Source organism: Haliotis rubra, unplaced genomic scaffold, assembly GCF_003918875.1.
Source record: "Haliotis rubra isolate DU_JTF1 unplaced genomic scaffold, ASM391887v1 Scf626, whole genome shotgun sequence".
In the NCBI taxonomy this organism is placed as follows: domain Eukaryota; kingdom Metazoa; phylum Mollusca; class Gastropoda; order Lepetellida; family Haliotidae; genus Haliotis; species Haliotis rubra.
Genome location: NW_025767331.1, coordinates 259,771 through 279,848, shown reverse-complemented (window position 1 = coordinate 279,848; position 20,078 = coordinate 259,771). Strand labels below are relative to the sequence as shown.

General features: G+C 47.5%; 1 protein-coding gene across 1 annotated transcript; it reads right to left on the bottom strand.

The window, feature by feature from the left end:
• Positions 1-365: 365 nt before the first annotated feature.
• Positions 366-19,499, bottom strand: LOC124256387 (glutathione S-transferase A-like). The gene is made up of 6 exons (XM_046690393.1): positions 19,239-19,499; positions 17,142-17,207; positions 13,700-13,780; positions 12,881-12,958; positions 4,787-4,855; positions 366-1,330 (listed from the first exon to the last, which is right to left on the bottom strand). Exons 1-6 carry the CDS (start codon positions 19,404-19,406, stop codon positions 1,115-1,117), a joined length of 678 nt encoding a protein of 225 aa, XP_046546349.1. The 5' UTR covers positions 19,407-19,499; the 3' UTR covers positions 366-1,114.
• Positions 19,500-20,078: the final 579 nt, after the last annotated feature.

Genomic DNA, 20,078 nt, shown 5'->3' with positions numbered 1-20,078 from the left:
GGGCTGTTGGGTAGCCTCGTGGTTAAAGCGTTCGCCCTTCACGCCGAAGACCCGATTTCGATTCCCCACATTCGTACAATGTTTGAAGCCCATTTACTTTGTATCATCACTTTGTATCACTCACTCACTCACTCCTCAAGTCTCTGATTCACTATCGTTGTCGGGGCGGTGAGGTAGCCTAGTGGTTAAAGCATTGGCTCGTCACGCCAAAGACCCGGGTTCGATTCCCCACATGGGTACAATGTGTGAAGGCCATTTCTGGTGTGATATTGCTGGAATATTGCTAAAAGCGGCGTAAAATTATATTCACTCACTCACTATCGTTGTCACAGTTGCAGCCAGGATACAACTTAAGAAAAAAGGGAAAGGAACACATTATTTTATTGTATCACTGAAGGTACAACGAATAGGTACAAGGCTATCTGTAAAATATTCTGATATATGTGTAAGCAGGCGCGTAGCAAGCCCGATAGTTTGCAAAGTTTATATGTAGATAGTATCGAGGGCTTGCCCAACCTTTTCAGCAACAATCATGTGTAAGCCCGGGCTTTCTTGTATAATGGTAGCTACGCCCCTTGTAAGTATAGTGGAAAACGTGGCCAGTAAGATCTCAGGCTTATGAGTGTTTTCGGATTAGAAAAACGTTGCTGCCACGGTTGTCGTTCTTTGGTTCGGTACAAAGTGAGTGTGAATTTTGATAAAAACCTAAAGCCGCCTCGATCATTAAAATTGTTATTTATTTATATCGGTGGTACTGCATGTAGTATAGCAGACATTACTGCGAGCACGGATACGGCATGGCGGACCAAGGTTCGTAGCTGGGGCGAATCGTGGTAATGAACCAAGACACAGCTCTGCTTAAAGAATATCTTTATTCCACAGATCCAACCGTGTACCAAATCAGAAAAAGTTCGTGTGTTACCGTGACTTTAGATAAGAGTTGATTGCAACGTAAAGAAACCAAAGCAGTTCATAGCTGGATCTTATAAAACATCTCGCGAAATGTCTGGCTAATATGACTTTGACTAAAGCAAAACTAAAGCTGTTGGGTTAAAAGCATTGGATAATATGCCGAGAAGCTACAGCCTTTTGTCGCCATTCTCAACGACAGTTCCTAAACAGGTCCAAAGATTGAAGTGTCACCGGGACCATCAGCCCAGTGTGGCGGCCATGTTGCTTTCACGGATGGCCTGTCCTTGACCTTGTCGTAGTAGGCAGCAGTGGCGGGATATTTAGAGAGGTCAAGGCCGAGTCTCACCCCGAAGGCGACAAACGGAAAGAAGTAGACATCAGCCATGGTGAAGTTGCTGCCGACGACGTAGCCTCCGCTCTGTAGTATGAAAGGCATTTATTAGAATAGTGGCAAGAACATTATAATCACCCTTGTCATCATGCACTCACGCATAACAAGGTGAGTGAGTGAGTTAGTTTACTCGGCAATATTCCAGCTATATGGTCTGTAAATGATAGAATCTGGACCAGAAAATCAAGTGATTAACAGCATGATCATCGATCTACGCAAATGGGACATATGTCATGTGTCAACCAAGTCAGCGAGCCTGACCACCCGATCCCGTTAGTCGCCTCTTACGACAAGCATGGGTTAATGAAGATCAATTCTAACCCGGATCTTCACAGGTGCATAACAAGGTATTTTAACATGGCTGGTAACGGAAGGCATAATAATTCACATAATTACAAGTGTATTGGCTACGGGGATATCAGATATGATAATTGGTAGCATTGGATATGTGGAATCGATCCAAGGAATCGGTAATTGAAAAGTAGGGTTATGGGGAAATCAAACGCCGGGTAAGGCTGAATCAAAGGAAATGGAAGAAACACAGGGTATTAGGTACTACGTACCAGATATGGCTGAACTATACAACAGGTATGGGGGTATCAAACAACAGGTATGGGGGAATCAAACACCAGGTATGGGGGTATCAAACACCAAGTATGGGGGGATCAAACACCAGGTATGGGGGTATCAAACACCAAGTATGGGGGATCAAACAACAGGTATGGGGAATCAAACACCCAGTATGGGGGTATCAAACAACAGATATGGGGGAATCAAACAACAGGTATGGGGGTATCAAGCAACAGAAATGGGGGAATCAAAAAACAGGCATGGGGGTATCAAACACCAAGTATGGGGGGATCAAACAACAGGTATGGGGGAATCAAACACCCAGTATGGGGGTATCAAACAACAGATATGGGGGAATCAAACAACAGGTATGGGGGTATCAAGCAACAGATATGGGGGAATCAAACAACAGGCATGGGGGTATCATACAACAGGTATAGAGGAATCAAACAACAGGTATGGGGGAATCAAACAACAGGTATGGCGGAAACAAACAAAAGGTATGGAGGTATCAAGCAGCAGGTATGGGGGTATCATACAACAGGTATGGGGGATATCATACAACAGGTATAGAGGCATCAAACAACAGGTATGGGGGTATCAAGCAACAGATATGGGGGTATCAAACACCAGGTATAGAGGAATCAAACAACAGGTATAGAGGAATCAAACAGGTATGGGGGAAAAAACCAAAGGTATGGGGGTATCAAGCAACAGGTATGGGGGTATCATACAACAGGTATAGAGGAACCAAACAACAGGTATAGAGGAATCAAACAACAGGTATGGGGGAAACAAACAAAAGGTATGGGGGTATCAAGCAACAGGTATGGGAGTATCAAACACCAGGTATGGGGTATCATACAACAGGTATAGATGAATCAAACAACAGGTATAGAGGAACCAAACAACAGGTATAGAGGAATCAAACAACAGGTATGGGGGAAACAAACAAAAGGTATGGGGGTATCAAGCAACAGGTATGGGGGTATCATACAACAGGTATGGGGATATCATACAACAGGTATAGAGGAATCAAACAACAGGTATGGGGGAAATAAAACAACAGGTATGGGAAACAAACAAAAGGTATGGGGGTATCAAGCAACAGGTATGGGGGATATCATGCAACAGGTATAGAGGAATCAAACAACAGGTATGGGGGAAACAAACAACAGGTATGGGGGAAACAAACAAAAGGTATTGGGGTATCAAGCAACAGGTATGGGGATATCATACAACAGGTATAGAGGAATCAAACAACAGGTATGGGGGAAACAAACAAAAGGTATGGGGGTATCAAGCCACAGGTATGGGGGTATCATACAACAGGTATGGGGGATATCATACAATAGGTATAGAGGAATCAAACAACAGGTATTGGGGAATCGAACAACAGGTATGGGGGTATCAAGCAACAGATATGGGGTATCAAACACCAGGTATGGGGGTATCATACAACAGGTATAGAGGAATAAAAAAACAGGTATAGAAGAATCAAACAACAGGTATGGGGGAAACAAACAAAAGGTATGGGGGTATCAAGCAACAGGTATGGGGGTATCATACAACAGGTATGGGGATATCATACAACAGGTATAAACACCAGGTATGGGGGTATCAAGCAACAGGTATGGGGGTAGATGAGATCAAACAACAGGTATAGAGGAACCAAACAACAGGTATAGAGGAATCAAACAACAGGTATGGGGAAACAAACAAAGGTATGGGGGTATCAAGCAGCAGGTATGGGGGTATCAGCAACAACAGGTATGGGGGATATCATACAACAGGTATAGAGGAATCAAACAACAGGTGGGGGAAATAAAACAACAGGTATGGGGAAACAAACAAAGGTATGGGGTATCAAGCAGCAGGTATGGGGATATCATGCAACAGGTATAGAGGAATCAAACAACAGGTATGGGGGAAACAAACAACAGGTATGGGGGAAACAAACAAAAGGTATTGGGGTATCAAGCAACAGGTATGGGGATATCATACAACAGGTATAGAGGAATCAAACAACAGGTATGGGGGAAACAAACAAAAGGTATGGGGGTATCAAGCCACAGGTATGGGGGTATCATACAACAGGTATGGGGGATATCATACAATAGGTATAGAGGAATCAAACAACAGGTATTGGGGAATCGAACAACAGGTATGGGGGTATCAAGCAACAGATATGGGGTATCAAACACCAGGTATGGGGGTATCATACAACAGGTATAGAGGAATAAAAAAACAGGTATAGAAGAATCAAACAACAGGTATGGGGGAAACAAACAAAAGGTATGGGGGTATCAAGCAACAGGTATGGGGGTATCATACAACAGGTATGGGGGATATCATACAACAGGTATAGAGGAATCAAGCAACAGGTATGGGGGAAACAAACAAAAGGTATGGGGGTATCAAGCAACAGGTATGGGGGATATCATACAACAGGTATAGAGGAATCAAGCAACAGGTATGGGGGAAACAAACAAAAGGTATGGGGGTATCAAGCAACAGGTATGGGGGTATCATGTAGAATGTCAAACATCGAGTTTGGGGATTCCAACAACAGAGCGAAGGCTTGTTTGGTTATCATGCACCGGGTATGGGGGAATGAAAGACTAGGTATGGGGTATCAAACACCAGGTATGGGTGTATCAAACACCGGGTATGGGGGAATAAAAGACTAGGCATGGAGGTATCAAACACCAGTTATAGGAGTATCAAACACCAGGTATAGGGGTATCAAACACCAGTTATAGGGGTATCAAACACCAGGTATAGGGGTATCAAACAGGTGGAATGGAAGACCAAGGTGTGGTGGAATCAAACGCTACGTACGGGGGTGAAGTGATGGAGGATAATGTATCGGGTATGCATAATCGGTCCACCCCTGGATTGTTCGGTACTTACAGCCGCGAGGTAGCCCTCCCATAATTTCAACTCCTCTCGGACAGCCTCGTACTTCGTCTGTAACAGCTCCTGAAATACAAAATGAATATATCAAAGAAACATAAACGCAAAATCAACAGTCAGGCGGTGGGAAGCAGTGACCTTCACCGATGGTGGCAGTCACGGATTTAAGAGAGAGGGCGGCCTTCACCGATGGTGGCAGTCACGGATTTAAGAGAGAGGGCCGCCTTCACCGAGGGTGGCAGTCACGGATTTAAGAGTGAGGGCGGCCTTCCCAATTGTGGCAGTCACTCATTCAAAGAGACAGGGCAGCCTTCCCCGATGGTGGCAGTCACGGATTTAAGCCTTCACCGATAGTGGCGGTCGCGGATTTAAGAGAGAAGGGCGGCCTTCACCGATGGTGGCAGTCACGGACACAGAGAGAGAGGACGGCCTTCCCCAATGGTGGCAGTCACGGATTTAAGAGGGAGGGCGGCATACCCGATGGTGGCAGTCACGGATTCAAGAGAGAGGGCAGCCTTCCCGATGGTGCCAGTCACGGATGTAAGAAGAGAGGGCGGCCTTCACCGATAGTGGCAGTCACGGATTTAAGAGGAGGGCAGCATACCCGATGGTGGCAGTCACGGATTCAAGAGAGGGCAGCCTTCCCGATGGTCCCAGTCACGGATTTTTTAGAAAGGGCGGCATACCCGATTGTGGCAGTCACGGATAGGGAGAGAGTGGACGGCCTTCCCGATGGTGGCAGTCACGGTTATGAGAGAGGGCGGCATAACCGATGGTGTCAGTCACGGATTTAAGAAAGAGGGCGGCCTTCCTGATGGTGGCAGTCACGGATATGAGAGAGAGGACGGCCTTCCCGATGGTGGCAGTCACGGATTTTAGAGAGAGGCGGCATTACCGATGGTGGCAGTCACAGATTTAAGAGAGAGGTGGCCTTCCCGATGGTGCCAGTCATGCATTTAAGAGAGAGGGCGGCCTTCCCCGATGGTGGCAGTAACGGATTTAAGAGAGGGGGCGGCTTTCCCGATGGTGGCAGTCATGGATTTAAAAGAGAGGGCGGCCTACCCGATGGTGGCAGTCACGGATTTAAGAGAGAGGGCGGCCTTCACCGAGAGTGGCAGTCACGGATTTAAGAGGGAGGGCAACATACCCGATGGTGGCAGTCACGGATTCAAGAGAGAGGGCAGCCTTCCCGATGGTGGCAGTCATGGATTTTAGAGAGAGGGCGGCATACCCGATTGTGGCAGTCACGGATAGGAGAGAGTGGACGGCCTTCCCGATGGTGGCAGTCATTGATTTATGAGAGAGGGCGGTATAACCGATGGTGTCAGTCACGGATTTAAGAAAGAGGGCGGTCTTCCTGATGGTGGCAGTCACGGATATGAGAGAGGACGGCCTTCCCGATGGTGGCAGTCACAGATTTAAGAGAGGGCGGCCTTCACCGATAGTGGCGGTCACGGATTTAGAGAGAGGGCGGCCTTCACCGATGGTGGCAGTCACGGACATGAGAGAGAGGACGGCCTTCCCAATGGTGGCAGTCACGGATTTAAGAGGAGAGGGCATACCCGATGGTGGCAGTCACGGATTCAAGAGAGGGCAGCCTTCCCGATGGTGCCAGTCACGGATGTAAGAGAGAGGGCGGCCTTCACCGATAGTGGCAGTCACGGATTTAAGAGGGAGGGCAGCATACCCGATGGTGGCAGTCACGGATTCAAGAGAGGGCAGCCTTCCCGATGGTGCCAGTCACGGATTTTAGAGAGGGGCGGCATACCGGTGTGGCAGTCACGGATAGGAGAGTGGACGGCCTTCCGATGGTGGCAGTCACGGATTTATGAGAGGGCGGCATAACCGATGGTGTCAGTCACGGATTTAAGAAAGAGGGCGGCCTTCCTGATGGTGGCAGTCACGGATATGAGAGAGAGGACGGCCTTCCCGATGGTGGCAGTCACGGATTTTAGAGAGAGGGCGGCATTACCGATGGTGGCAGTCACAGATTTAAGAGAGAGGGTGGCCTTCCCGATGGTGCCAGTCATGCATTTAAGAGAGAGGGCGGCCTTCCCCGATGGTGGCAGTAACGGATTTAAGAGAGGGGGCGGCTTTCCCGATGGTGGCAGTCATGGATTTAAGAGAGAGGGCGGCCTTCCCGATGGTGGCAGTCACGGATTTAAGAGAGAGGGCGGCCTTCACCGATAGTGGCAGTCACGGATTTAAGAGGGACGACAGCATACCCGATGGTGGCAGTCACGGATTCAAGAGAGAGGGCAGCCTACCCGATGGTGGCAGTCACGGATTTAAGAGAGAGGGCGGCCTTCACCGATGGTGGCAGTCACGGATTTAGGGCCGCTTCACCGAGGGTGGCAGTCACGGATTTAAGAGTGAGGGCGGCCTTCCCAATTGTGGCAGTCACTCATTCAAAGAGACAGGGCAGCCTTCCCCGATGGTGGCAGTCACGGATTTAAGAGAGAGGGCGGCCTTCCCAATGGTGGCAGTCACGGATTTAAGAGAGAGGGCGGCCTTCCCCGATGGTGGCAGTCACGGATTTAAGAGAGAGGGCGGCCTTCCCAATGGTGGCAGTAACGGATTTAAGAGGGAGGGCGGCATACCCGATGGTGGCAGTCACGGATTCAAGAGAGAGGGCAGCCTTCCCGATGGTGCCAGTCACGGATGTAAGAGAGAAGGCGGCCTTCACCGATAGTGGCAGTCACGGATTTAAGAGGGAGGGCAGCATACCCGATGGTGGCAGTCACGGATTCAAGAGAGAGGGCAGCCTTCCCGATGGTCCCAGTCACGGATTTTAGAGAAAGGGCGGCATACCCGATTGTGGCAGTCACGGATAGGAGAGAGTGGACGGCCTTCCCGATGGTGGCAGTCACGGATTAATGAGAGAGGGCGGCATAACCGATGGTGTCAGTCACGGATTTAAGAAAGAGGGCGGCCTTCCTGATAGTGGCAGTCACGGATATGAGAGAGAGGACGGCCTTCCCGATGGTGGCAGTCACGGATTTTAGAGAGAGGGCGGCATTACCGATGGTGGCAGTCACAGATTTAAGAGAGAGGGTGGCCTTCCCGATGGTGCCAGTCATGCATTTAAGAGAGAGGGCGGCCTTCCCCGATGGTGGCAGTAACGGATTTAAGAGAGGGGGCGGCTTTCCCGATGGTGGCAGTCATGGATTTAAGAGAGAGGGCGGCCTTCCCGATGGTGGCAGTCACGGATTTAAGAGAGAGGGCGGCCTACCCGATGGTGGCAGTCACGGATTTAAGAGAGAGGGCAACATACCCGATGGTGGCAGTCACGGATTCAAGAGAGAGGGCAGCCTTCCCGATGGTGGCAGTCATGGATTTTAGAGAGAGGGCGGCATACCCGATTGTGGCAGTCACGGATAGGAGAGAGTGGACGGCCTTCCCGATGGTGGCAGTCATTGATTTATGAGAGAGGGCGGTATAACCGATGGTGTCAGTCACGGATTTAAGAAAGAGGGCGGTCTTCCTGATGGTGGCAGTCACGGATATGAGAGAGAGGACGGCCTTCCCGATGGTGGCAGTCACAGATTTAAGAGAGAGGGCGGCCTTCACCGATAGTGGCGGTCACGGATTTAAGAGAGAGGGCGGCCTTCACCGATGGTGGCAGTCACGGACATGAGAGAGAGGACGGCCTTCCCAATGGTGGCAGTCACGGATTTAAGAGGGAGGGCGGCATACCCGATGGTGGCAGTCACGGATTCAAGAGAGAGGGCAGCCTTCCCGATGGTGCCAGTCACGGATGTAAGAGAGAGGGCGGCCTTCACCGATAGTGGCAGTCACGGATTTAAGAGGGAGGGCAGCATACCCGATGGTGGCAGTCACGGATTCAAGAGAGAGGGCAGCCTTCCCGATGGTGCCAGTCACGGATTTTAGAGAGGGGGCGGCATACCCGATTGTGGCAGTCACGGATAGGAGAGAGTGGACGGCCTTCCCGATGGTGGCAGTCACGGATTTATGAGAGAGGGCGGCATAACCGATGGTGTCAGTCACGGATTTAAGAAAGAGGGCGGCCTTCCTGATGGTGGCAGTCACGGATATGAGAGAGAGGACGGCCTTCCCGATGGTGGCAGTCACGGATTTTAGAGAGAGGGCGGCATTACCGATGGTGGCAGTCACAGATTTAAGAGAGAGGGTGGCCTTCCCGATGGTGCCAGTCATGCATTTAAGAGAGAGGGCGGCCTTCCCCGATGGTGGCAGTAACGGATTTAAGAGAGGGGGCGGCTTTCCCGATGGTGGCAGTCATGGATTTAAGAGAGAGGGCGGCCTTCCCGATGGTGGCAGTCACGGATTTAAGAGAGAGGGCGGCCTTCACCGATAGTGGCAGTCACGGATTTAAGAGGGACGACAGCATACCCGATGGTGGCAGTCACGGATTCAAGAGAGAGGGCAGCCCACCCGATGGTGGCAGTCATGGATTTAAGAGAGAGGGCGGCATACCCGATGGTGGCAGTCACGGATTTAAGAGAGAGGGCGGCCTACCCGATGGTGACAGTCATGGATATGAGAGAGAGGATGGCCTTCCCGATCTGGCAGTCACGGATTTAAGAGAGAGGGCGGCCTTCACCGATAGTGGCAGTCACGGATTTAAGAGACGGGGCGGCCTTCCCCTATGGTGGCAGTCACGGATTTAAGAGAGAGGGCAGCCTTCCCGATGGTGGCAGTCACGGATTTAAGAGAGAGGGCGGCCTTCACCGATAGTGGCAGTCACGGATTTTAGAGAGAGGGCGGCATACCCGATTGTGGCAGTCACGGATAGGAGAGAGTGGACGGCGTTCCCGATGGTGGCAGTCACGGATTTATGAGAGAGGGCGGCATAACCGATGGTGGCAGTCACGGATTTTAGAGAGAGGGCATCATTACCGATGGTGGCAGTCACGGATTTAAGAAAGAGGGCGGCCTTCCCGATGGTGCCAGTCACGCATATGAGAGAGAGGACGGCCTTCCCGATGGTGGCAGTCACGGATTTTAGAGAGAGGGCATCATTACAAATGGTGGCAGTCACGGATTTAAGAAAGAGGGTGGCCTTCCCGATGGTGCCAGTCACGGATATGAGAGAGAGGACAGCCTTCCCGATGGTGGCAGTCACGGATTCAAGAGAGAGGGTGGCCTTCCCGATGGTGCCAGTCATGCATTTAAGAGAGAGGGCGGCCTTCCCGATGGTGGCAGTCACGGATTTAAGAGAGAGGGCGGCCTACCCGATGGTGGCAGTCATGGATTAAAGAGAGAGGGCGGCATACCCGATGATGGCAGTCACGGATTTAAGAGAGAGGGCGGCATACCCGATGGTGACAGTCACGGATATGAGAGAGAGGACGGCTTTCCCGATTTGGCAGTCACGGATTCAAGAGAGAGTGCGGCCTTTCCGATGGTGGCAGTCACGGATTTTAGAGAAAGCGCGGCCTTCCCGATTGTGGCAGTCACGGATTTAAGAAAGAGGGTGGCCTTCCCGATGGTGGCAGTCACAGATATGAGAGAGAGGACGGCCTTCCCGATGGGGGCAGTCACGGATTTTAGAGAGAGGGCATCATTACCGATGGTGGCAGTCACGGATTTAAGAAAGAGGGCGGCCTTCCCGATGGTGCCAGTCACGGATTCAAGAGAGAAGGTGGCCTTCCCGATGGTGCCAGTCATGCATTTAAGAGAGAGGGCGGCCTTCCCGATGGTGGCAGTCACGGATTTAAGAGAGAGGGCGGCCTACCCGATGGTGGCAGTCATGGATTAAAGAGAGAGGGCGGCATACCCGATGATGGCAGTCACGGATTTAAGAGAGAGGGCGGCATACCCGATGGTGACAGTCACAGATATGAGAGAGAGGACGGCTTTCCCGATCTGGCAGTCACGGATTCAAGAGAGAGTGCGGCCTTTCCGATGGTGGCAGTCACGGATTTTAGAGAAAGCGCGGCCTTCCCGATTGTGGCAGTCACGGATTTAAAAGAGAGGATGGCCTTCCCGATGGTGGCAGTCACTCATTTAAAGGGAGAGGGTGGCCTTCCCGATGGGGTCAGTCACGGATTTAAGAGAGAGGGCGTCCTACCCAATGGTGGCAGTCATGGATTTAAGAGAGAGGGCGTCCTACCCAATGGTGGCAGTCATGGATTTAAGGGAGAGGGCGTCCTACCCAATGGTGGCAGTCATGGATTTAAGAGAGAGGGCGTCCTACCCGATGGTGGCAGTCATGGATTTAAGAGAGAGGGCGTCCTACCCAATGGTGGCAGTCATGGATTTAAGAGAGAGGGCGTCCTACCCGATGGTGGCAGTCACGGATTTAAGAGAGAGGGCGTCCTACCCGATGGTGGCAGTCACGGATTTTAGAGAAAGTGCGGCCTTCCCGATTGTGGCTGTCACGGATTCAAAAGAGAGGGTGGCCTTCCCGATGGTGCCAGTCATGCATTTAAGAGAGAGGGCGGCCTTCCCGATGGTGGCAGTCACGGATTTAAGAGAGAGGGCGGCCTACCCGATGTTGGCAGTCATGGATTAAAGAGAGAGGGCGGCATACCCGATGATGGCAGTCACGGATTTAAGAGAGAGGGCGGCATACCCGATGGTGACAGTCACGGATATGAGAGAGAGGACGGCTTTCCCGATCTGGCAGTCACGGATTTTAGAGAAAGCGCGGCCTTCCCGATTGTGGCTGTCACGGATTCAAAAGAGAGGGTGGCCTTCCCGATGGTGGCAGTCACTCATTCAAAGGGAGAGGGCGGCCTTCCCGATGGGGGCAGTCACGGATTTAAGAGAGAGGGCGTCCTACCCAATGGTGGCAGTCATGGATTTAAGAGAGAGGGCGTCCTACCCGATGGTGGGAGTCATGGATTTAAGAGAGAGGGCGTCCTACCCAATGGTGGCAGTCATGGATTTAAGAGAGAGGGCGTCCTACCCGATGGTGGCAGTCATGGATTTAAGGGAGAGGGCGTCCTACCCAATGGTGGCAGTCATGGATTTAAGAGAGAGGGCGTCCTACCCGATGGTGGCAGTCATGGATTTAAGAGAGAGGGCGTCCTACCCGATGGTGGCAGTCACGGATTTAAGAGAGAGGGCGTCCTACCCGATGGTGGCAGTCATGGATTTAAGAGACAGGGCGGCATACCCGATGGTGGCAGTCACGGATATGAGAGAGAGGACGGCTTTCCCGATAGTGGCAGTTACGGATTCAAGAGAGAGTGCGGCCTTTCCGATTGTGGCAGTCACGGATTTAAGAGAAAGGGCGGCCTTCCCGATTGTGGCAGTCACGGATTTAAAAGAGAGGGTGGCCTAGGTGAGATATTCTAAATACTGTTCATTCTCACACACATTAATTCAAAAACACAATTCTGAACCCATAATGTGTTTGCGTAAGGTGGCTTACTTGTCTCGCCGATATCTGATGTTTTCTAAATTTTATCACGTGTTTGACGCCATTTTTTTACAAAGTGACTAGTTTGACCAATAAGTAATTAACAAAACATCTCACTGGTGAGGAAGCGGGACATCAGTTGAAAACCATGCTTTGGAAACATTGTCATGTAGATTTGTTCACAGTAGGCTACGTTTATCTGGTAAATACATGTATGTAGACTTTCTTTACTTAAATTTTATGCCGCACTCAGCAATACTCCAGCTATATGGCGGGTATGTAGACAGGTCATACCTATTCAAATCTGAAACTACAGTTTCGGAGTAAAATGTTTTGACCTCAGAACACCCAGCCGTTTACAGTCAGTACAGGCGGTGGGGGTAGCCTAGTGGTTAAAGCGTTCGCTCCTCACGCCGAAACCTTGGTTCGCTTCCCTAAATGGGTACAATGTGTGAAGCCCATTTCTGGTGTCCCCCGCCGTGATATTGCTGAAATAGTGCTAAAAGCGGCGTAAAACTAAACTCACTCTCTACAGTCAGAACCTTGCAAACAAACACACTGGTGATGCAAAAACATATTCTCATTAATAGATGTGCCTTTACTCTTCTAAAATATCTTTCAATAACAAAGAATTTATTTAACGTTTTTTTTCAGAACTGAACCCCTCGCCACTACCCCCGGGTACCCATGATTATGACTCACTGTGACCACAGGTACGGGGAACATTTATTGATATAACTTACCTCATCAAGTTTTTCTTTAGGGGTCCTTAATCTGTACTGGGCGAGGTTTACGTTGACGGTGTTGTGCACGTTTGCTGTCTGCAGAAATCAGAATAACCAAATGAAAAATAAATGTAACACTCAATTTTATTTAGCGTTTATATGGAGAAATTTCTTCATAGTGAAAACGTTTGTTGTACACGTAATATTACAGTATATAGGTACACTGACAAAACTTAAATCGATCGATATTGCTGAGTGCGGCGTTAAACAACAAAACAACCAACCGGACTCGAATATTTAAAGACTGTCGCCATATAGCTGAAATATTGCTGAGTGCGGCGTTAAACAACGAACCAACCAGCCGGACTCGAATATTTAAAGACTGTCGCCATATAGCTGAAATATTGCTGAGTGCGGCGTTAAACAACGAACCAACCAGCCGGACTCGAATATTTAAAGACTGTCGCCATATAGCTGAAATATTGCTGAGTGCGGCGTTAAACAACGAACGAACAAACAAACAAACACAACAGAAACAATGTACTCAGAAGGGGATTTAAACTATTTCCGGGATGTTGTGTATGTTTACATTTATTTGTGGAAGCGGCGGTGGCTGAGTTGGTTAGACCGCTGACTTTGTGGGCTGGCGATAAGGTGCCTGACTCTGAGGGTGTGGGTTCGAATCCCGGATGGGACTCAACCCATCAAAAGTACCAGAATCTGTACTTTACTGAGAAAGTGTAATCCTAAATATAACATTTGTTACATTTGACCACTTTCCAAATAGCATTGTGTATTCATATGGTTACATTGTTTCAATATTTAAGACTTTCTCACCTCAGCACATCTCTGTACAATTCGGCCAAATTCGGCTTTGTCGTCAGTAAGAAGTTTCGTCCCTTTGTCTGGAAATTTATTCTGCAAAAGAAATATATAGTTTCGATTATATTACATTGCCGCAGAGTTGGGGGATGTTGGAGTTGAACACTCTTTTCAACGGTAGTCTGGCTCTGATTCAGCATGACGTTCAGATGTTGTTTAAATGTCATTCGTAATCACAAACCGGTGCAAAATCTCTTTCGCCCAGTTAGTTTGCAAAGTTATCTTTACGAGAACAAAGTAATACGTTACCATGGGTTGGCACTGAATTCTGGTAGGTCAAAGCTTAGTTTCATAATTAGAATGTTAGTATTTGACTCTCATGTTGTCACAGCCTGTTTTTAGTTGTAGTGAAATAGCCCAATAAATGAAAACTACCAGGATTAATTCCCTAAATGTATAAACTTAATATTCATAGAGACCCGTGAAGATCCGGGGTAGAATAGGTCTTCAGCAACACATGCTTGCCCCAAAAGGCGACTATGCTTATCGTAAGAGGCGACTAACGGGATCGGGTGGTCAGGCTCGCTGACTTGGTTGACACATGTCATCGGTTCCCAATTGCGCAGATCGATGCTCATGCTGTTTATCACTGGATTGTCTGGTCCAGACTCGATTATTTACAGACTGCCGCCATATAGCTGGAATATTGCTGAGTGCGGCGTAAAACTAAACTCACTCACTCACTCACTCATTCACTCACTAATATTCATAGAAATAAAAATAATCGATTCGGGTACCTGTTATAATATTAATCAATAATGTGATTATATCACGTTCTTCGTCAGGTGTTAATGCACTGAAAAACGTTAAAACTGTATTGTTCGATGGGTTATTTTTGTAATATTAGCAAAATGGCAAACAAAATCAAACTAAGCTGTTTGTAGTTTGTTATAAGGTATTGAAACACAATAATGTCGCCGTTCGAGTTCGAATCTCATTCCATGTTTTTCGACATGGACTTTACTACAAAAGATATAATGCTTAAAACATGATTATGCTTTTTCATTACGGGTCAGTATATTAGGCATGTAGACTCTGCGGATGATACATTTTGTCTACATGAAATCATAGATCAGAAAAAAATGCTAGAAGGAGAAACTGAACATATACTGAACAGCAAAAGAAACGCGTGTTTCGAAAAAATGAAATCTCATAAAAGTAAGCGTTCATGTTAATGTCTTCTATTTAAAAACTTGACAAAAAGCCAGAGTTGCGTTTCTTTTGCTGTTCAGTATAGTTTTAAGATAGTTCTCTTCTCTTCACCCTCCCAACCTCTCGGCTTGTTTTCGAGGTGTGGAGGTATTTGAGCAATATAAAGTGTCCTTTATTATGACGTTGCTGTTACATCCGACATACAATATTCAAGATATGATATTCAATATAGACTTATACTTTGCTAAAATGTATTCCCTTTTAATGCATTTGTGGGACCGCCTCCGTGGTGTAGTGGTTAGAGCGTCCGCCCGGAGCGCGGAAGGTCGCGGGTTCGATCCCCGACCGCGTCATACAATAAGACGTTAAAATATGGTACTTGTTGATCCCTGCCTGGCGCTCGGCATTAATGGGTACAACAAGGACTGGTCGGCTCGGAGTCAGTATAATGTGTCTGAGTGGGGTATTCATGCTTCACTGCGGCATGGTATCTCAGTGGGCTGGCACTATAAAACCAGCTTCAGTCTGGGCTAGTACAAGCAGCCGCACATACACATACACACGCATGCACGTAGTCATATGAGCGAAATATTCTCAAGCACGACGTAAAACCCAGTTTCACCTCACCTCACCTTTAATGCTTTTGTACAATATACGCATCCTTGTTAATATCGGTCCATTGCTTCCTAGCCAGTTGTGTATGCGACTGCAGAAATCAGCCCGGCGCTTAGCCAGCCAGGTTGTTCGTGTAAACCCGATAGGCTACAAAGCTTCATATTTAGATAGTATTGAGGGCTTGTCCAACCCTTTTAGCAGCAATCATGTGTAAGCCCGGGCTTTTTTTTATAATGACAGCTACGCCCCTCAGTGTTAGCAGGTCATTCTCGCTGTTTTGCGTTTATGCTCAAAATATCTTGTGAACAATTGTATTGTGAAATGTCAACCTTGTGAAGCTGCAAAACATGTCCAATTTCTTGTAAATATTCAGGAAGGCAGGTATTCCTGCTGCTTGCGTCCGTATGAGTGCGAGCAGGATGTGCTGCTCGGATAAAACGATTAAAGTTCAGCTATCATGGTCCGTTTGAACTTCGCCACCTCATTAGAAGAAGAATCTCCGTATATATGGCTGAACATGTGAAGTAGTTCAAGTTACAGCAGGTGAAATGGAATCTCCTCGCACCACCTGCTCAATCATCGCAAGCATAACGATGTGCGGAGTCTCCAGATGTATTCATGGCGTTATTGTTTACAATATGTTGTGAGTGGGTGAGTGACTTTAGTTTTACGCCACTTTTAGCAAAATTCCAGCAATATCACGGCGTGGGACACCAGAAATGGGCTTAACACACTGTACCCATGTGGGGAATAGAACCCGGGCCTTCGGTGTGAAGAGCGAACGCTTTAACCACTAGGCTACCCCACCGCCCCACAATATGTTGTGCTTTACATGGCGATGATACGCTTGCTTTCTACCAAGAGCTAATTCGCTCGAGACGTTGCCAACATCGTTGATGATTTCACATCACATTTCAGTCCCAAAAGCATAACACAAGGACACTTGTCCCGTATTGACGAGAGAACCAGAATAAAGTTTGGCCGAAAACGAAAAGACTTAACATATTTCACAGCAAGTACAGTTCACCCGTAAAAAATCCAAGTTGAAATTGATTTTCTCGACAACCGGATGAATCACGGGCCTGACTCAGGGTTGATGGCTTTCAGACCGTCGCCATATAAATTGAATATTGCCGAGTGCGGTGTTACCCCAAAACAAACAAACCTGTCCCAGCGATCTGAAATGTGGAATGACGCGTGTGGCAAAACATGCATGAATAGTCAGACGATCTTTGCCCCCAGGTCTGATAAGGACTGATAACTGACTGACTGTCTCAACAGCTATCTGTCTTGGCTCGCCCTATCAACGTGAACATGTTGTCAACAGAAAACTCTTTCACAATATTAAACTAATTAGACGATAAGAGTAACCAAATTCTTCAATGTCAAGTGGGATTTCATATTTATACAACATTCAAACACGTACGCACTCATTCTCGCACACGACCACGCACGCACGCATGCACTCACGCACGCATGTACACACACACATTCACAGGTAATGTCAGCTGAAGTGATTTATTCAGCTACTTTATGTCACGAAAGTCAGCATCGGCGTGTCACACAAACACGCTCCGGTACGTTCGAGCGATAGGTTTTTTTTTTACATGTTGATGCGTTTGTTAATTACCTCAAGATAGAAGCAGATGGCGTTTGACTCGTTCACAACAACGTCGCCATCTTTGAAGGTTGGCACCTGAAACAAATTTCATGCATTAGAATGTATTTATGGTTTTCATTATGACTATAGTGTCATTACAAAATAACTACAACCTCATAAAATCCGATTTTTTGTTTCTTATAAGTAACCTAGCGTCCAAAAGAAACGCCCCCAAATATTTTTCTGGTCTAAAACAAACAAAAGCAAATAATGGTCACATTAAATGTTTTATTGTAAAAAGCGATCATTCAGCAACAGCATTTAATGGATGACAAGAATAAAAACGACGCAGCTCGTGATCTACTGGCACATGAATGACATTAGGGTGCATTGTCCAGTATTCGTTCACCAATGCAGAATCGACTGGGAGCTCTTACAACTTTCTGGGCAGCACATATTGTTCAATACCGGGTGTGGCCAACCCTAGCAGTGATGCAGGCCTGAACCCGGCGTAGAACTGAGTAGATGAGTCTTCTGACGTCTTGATGCTACAGATGGGGGCAACACAAGAGCATGTGGCTAGGACCATGGGATGCTGCAAATCCACCATCGCCAGACTTGTCACACGTCTACGATAGACTGGCAGGACTGCAGACAGGAAAAAGAGTGTGACAACTCTGGCGATGGTGGATTTGGAGCATCCCATGGTTCTAGCCACCTGCTCTTGTGTTGCTCCCATCTTTAGCATACTGATTGCTCTCTCCGTCTGCTCTGGTGTTAAACGAGGCGTGCTCCTGGTTGTCAATCGAGTAACATGATCTAAGAGAATAAACCTGTTTTTTCCCCACAAAATACGAAATGCAAGTCCAAGTGTTCACTGGGAATAGACATGTTGTGTTCGAGAGATGTGTTAGCTATTTTCAAACATATTGACAATCATTTTGACAATTTACAATCATTTTTAGTTTGGTGGCGTTTCTTTTGGACGCTAGTTTAGTATATGTAATATACTCTCAGTGTATAGTTGTATTTATATCAATAAAAGAGTTTAGAAAATATTTTAAAAACTAATAAAAAGAAAAGTAGAAACTTTAGAAATACCTGAGGGAGTTTTGCTGGCATTCATATAATGAACACCCAATATGGATTTCTCATGTCTTCATTTACAGGGAGTGATTTGTGCGCTTAGAGTAAGGAATACAGAAATAAATGAGGGAAGGTAAAAATGGAACATTGAGAGAGCGTGGGAGAGTGAGGAACCGTCTTCGCTCGAGTCACCCGAGACGACCAATTCGAGGGATCATTCTGACGAATCAGCTTCGTCGACTGCGAAGTCATCGGTATAAAGGACAAAGAGTAGGGCCACAGCAGCCATGGAGACATATTTGGTTTAATGAAGAGTCATGACTTTTACTTTTCCGTCCAGACGGAAGACATCGAAAGTGCATTCAGGAAGTGGACAGGTTTGACGGCGAGGATGTAATGATGTGGGCTTCCATCTCCCACACCGGGAGAGCAGATTTGGTACACGTCCAGGCGGCACAACGTTACACAGATGGAATTCTATGGCCCCGCTCTTATCCCATAATGAAACAAGCAAACGCCATATTTCAACGCGCCCTCACGCGGCAAGGCTGACAAAGGCCTTTATGAGGTACATGGTCCTCAATGTCTCCAGATCAAAACCCCATCGACCATTGATGGAATGCTCTATATCAACGTCTTCGATCACGGCGGCATCACCTCAAACAGTTGACACAAGCAGTGCAGGATGAGTTTGTGAACATTCCCCAAGCTACAATTCTTAATCTGAATGGTTCCATGGGGCGACGATGCCAGGCAGTTCTGAACTCTCATTTCGATTAAGTGCATACGAAATACTTTGTTGGTAATAGACAATGACAAAGTAAATTCTTCACATATGAACATTTGCGTCCAAAGCATGCGCCCGGTCATTCTGATATGCCACACCTTACTCAAATAGGTTAATTAAATATGTACATAGTAAGCCCTTGAACTAAGATGGTCAACATAACTCGAATGTTATATGTACAGTTATTCGTTACAATGGGATTTCAAACGGATCTGACGATGCACCTTTAAGCCCCATGACATTAAACCACCTACCTGCCCGCGTGGGTTGAGTTTTGTTATCTCCTCCGACTTGTGCTCCTTGTCGCTGAAGGAAATCCTCTTATTCTTGTAGCCCGAGAGTCCCTTTTCTTCCAGAACCAACATGGGTTTCCAACAGGGAATGCTCCCAGACCCCCAGTACAAAAACATGTTGGACGCCATGTCTGATACGCACAGTCGTTAGTCTCAACAGACTAGTGTGGACCCAATGCACTCCCTAGATATATGCGGTGTCTCGGGTAGGAGTGTCAGGGCAGAGGTCAAGGTCAACAAGCGATTTCAAACAAGTTCAGACTTTAAACAAATATGAATGAACGGTTTATTTGCAACGCAGTAGAATGCTGGGCTACCCGTAACTCCTCCAATAGCGGTTTTACAGACGACATACTGCATTCTTAGTGCATTCTAAGTGCATTCTTTACTGACCCTAGAATTATGTACCTGGAACCAAACCCCGTTGGGGTTTTTGAGCAGATGCCGTACGCATGTATGGTAAATGTTGAAAAATACAACAGTTACTAGTGTCCAGTTACTTGTTTCCCTTGCCTCTGTATGCGCAACGGCAATCTGAGACAGGTTTGTATTTGGATGTAGCGGAAAGCTGGAACTGGCGCTTGTCTTAGATTGTCACCACGTCTCACATCACCAACGTCTTACACCGTCACGTGGATTTTTAGGTTGATTTATGTTTTATTGTATTCTCTGGGGTACAGGTCTCGGCAGTCTAACGTAAATAATAAGCTGTCTGAAGACATACAAACCGAAACATGAGTCTCATTAACCAATTCAGACAATTGCCTACTTTTCAGCCGATCCGAATTTTCTCGTGTGAAA

What these genes read in the sequence shown, in the direction of transcription:
- LOC124256387 (XM_046690393.1), bottom strand. Translation starts at nt 19,406, where the DNA reads ATGGCGTCCAACATGTTTTTGTACTGGGGGTCTGGGAGCATTCCCTGT. An exon ending in CTAAAGAAAAACTTGATGAG is followed by an intron (nt 4,856 to 12,880) that starts GTAAGTTATATC and finishes TTTGTATTTCAG; the next exon opens with GAGCTGTTACAGACGAAGTA. An exon ending in GGGAGGGCTACCTCGCGGCT is followed by an intron (nt 1,331 to 4,786) that starts GTAAGTACCGAA and finishes TTCATACTACAG; the next exon opens with AGCGGAGGCTACGTCGTCGG.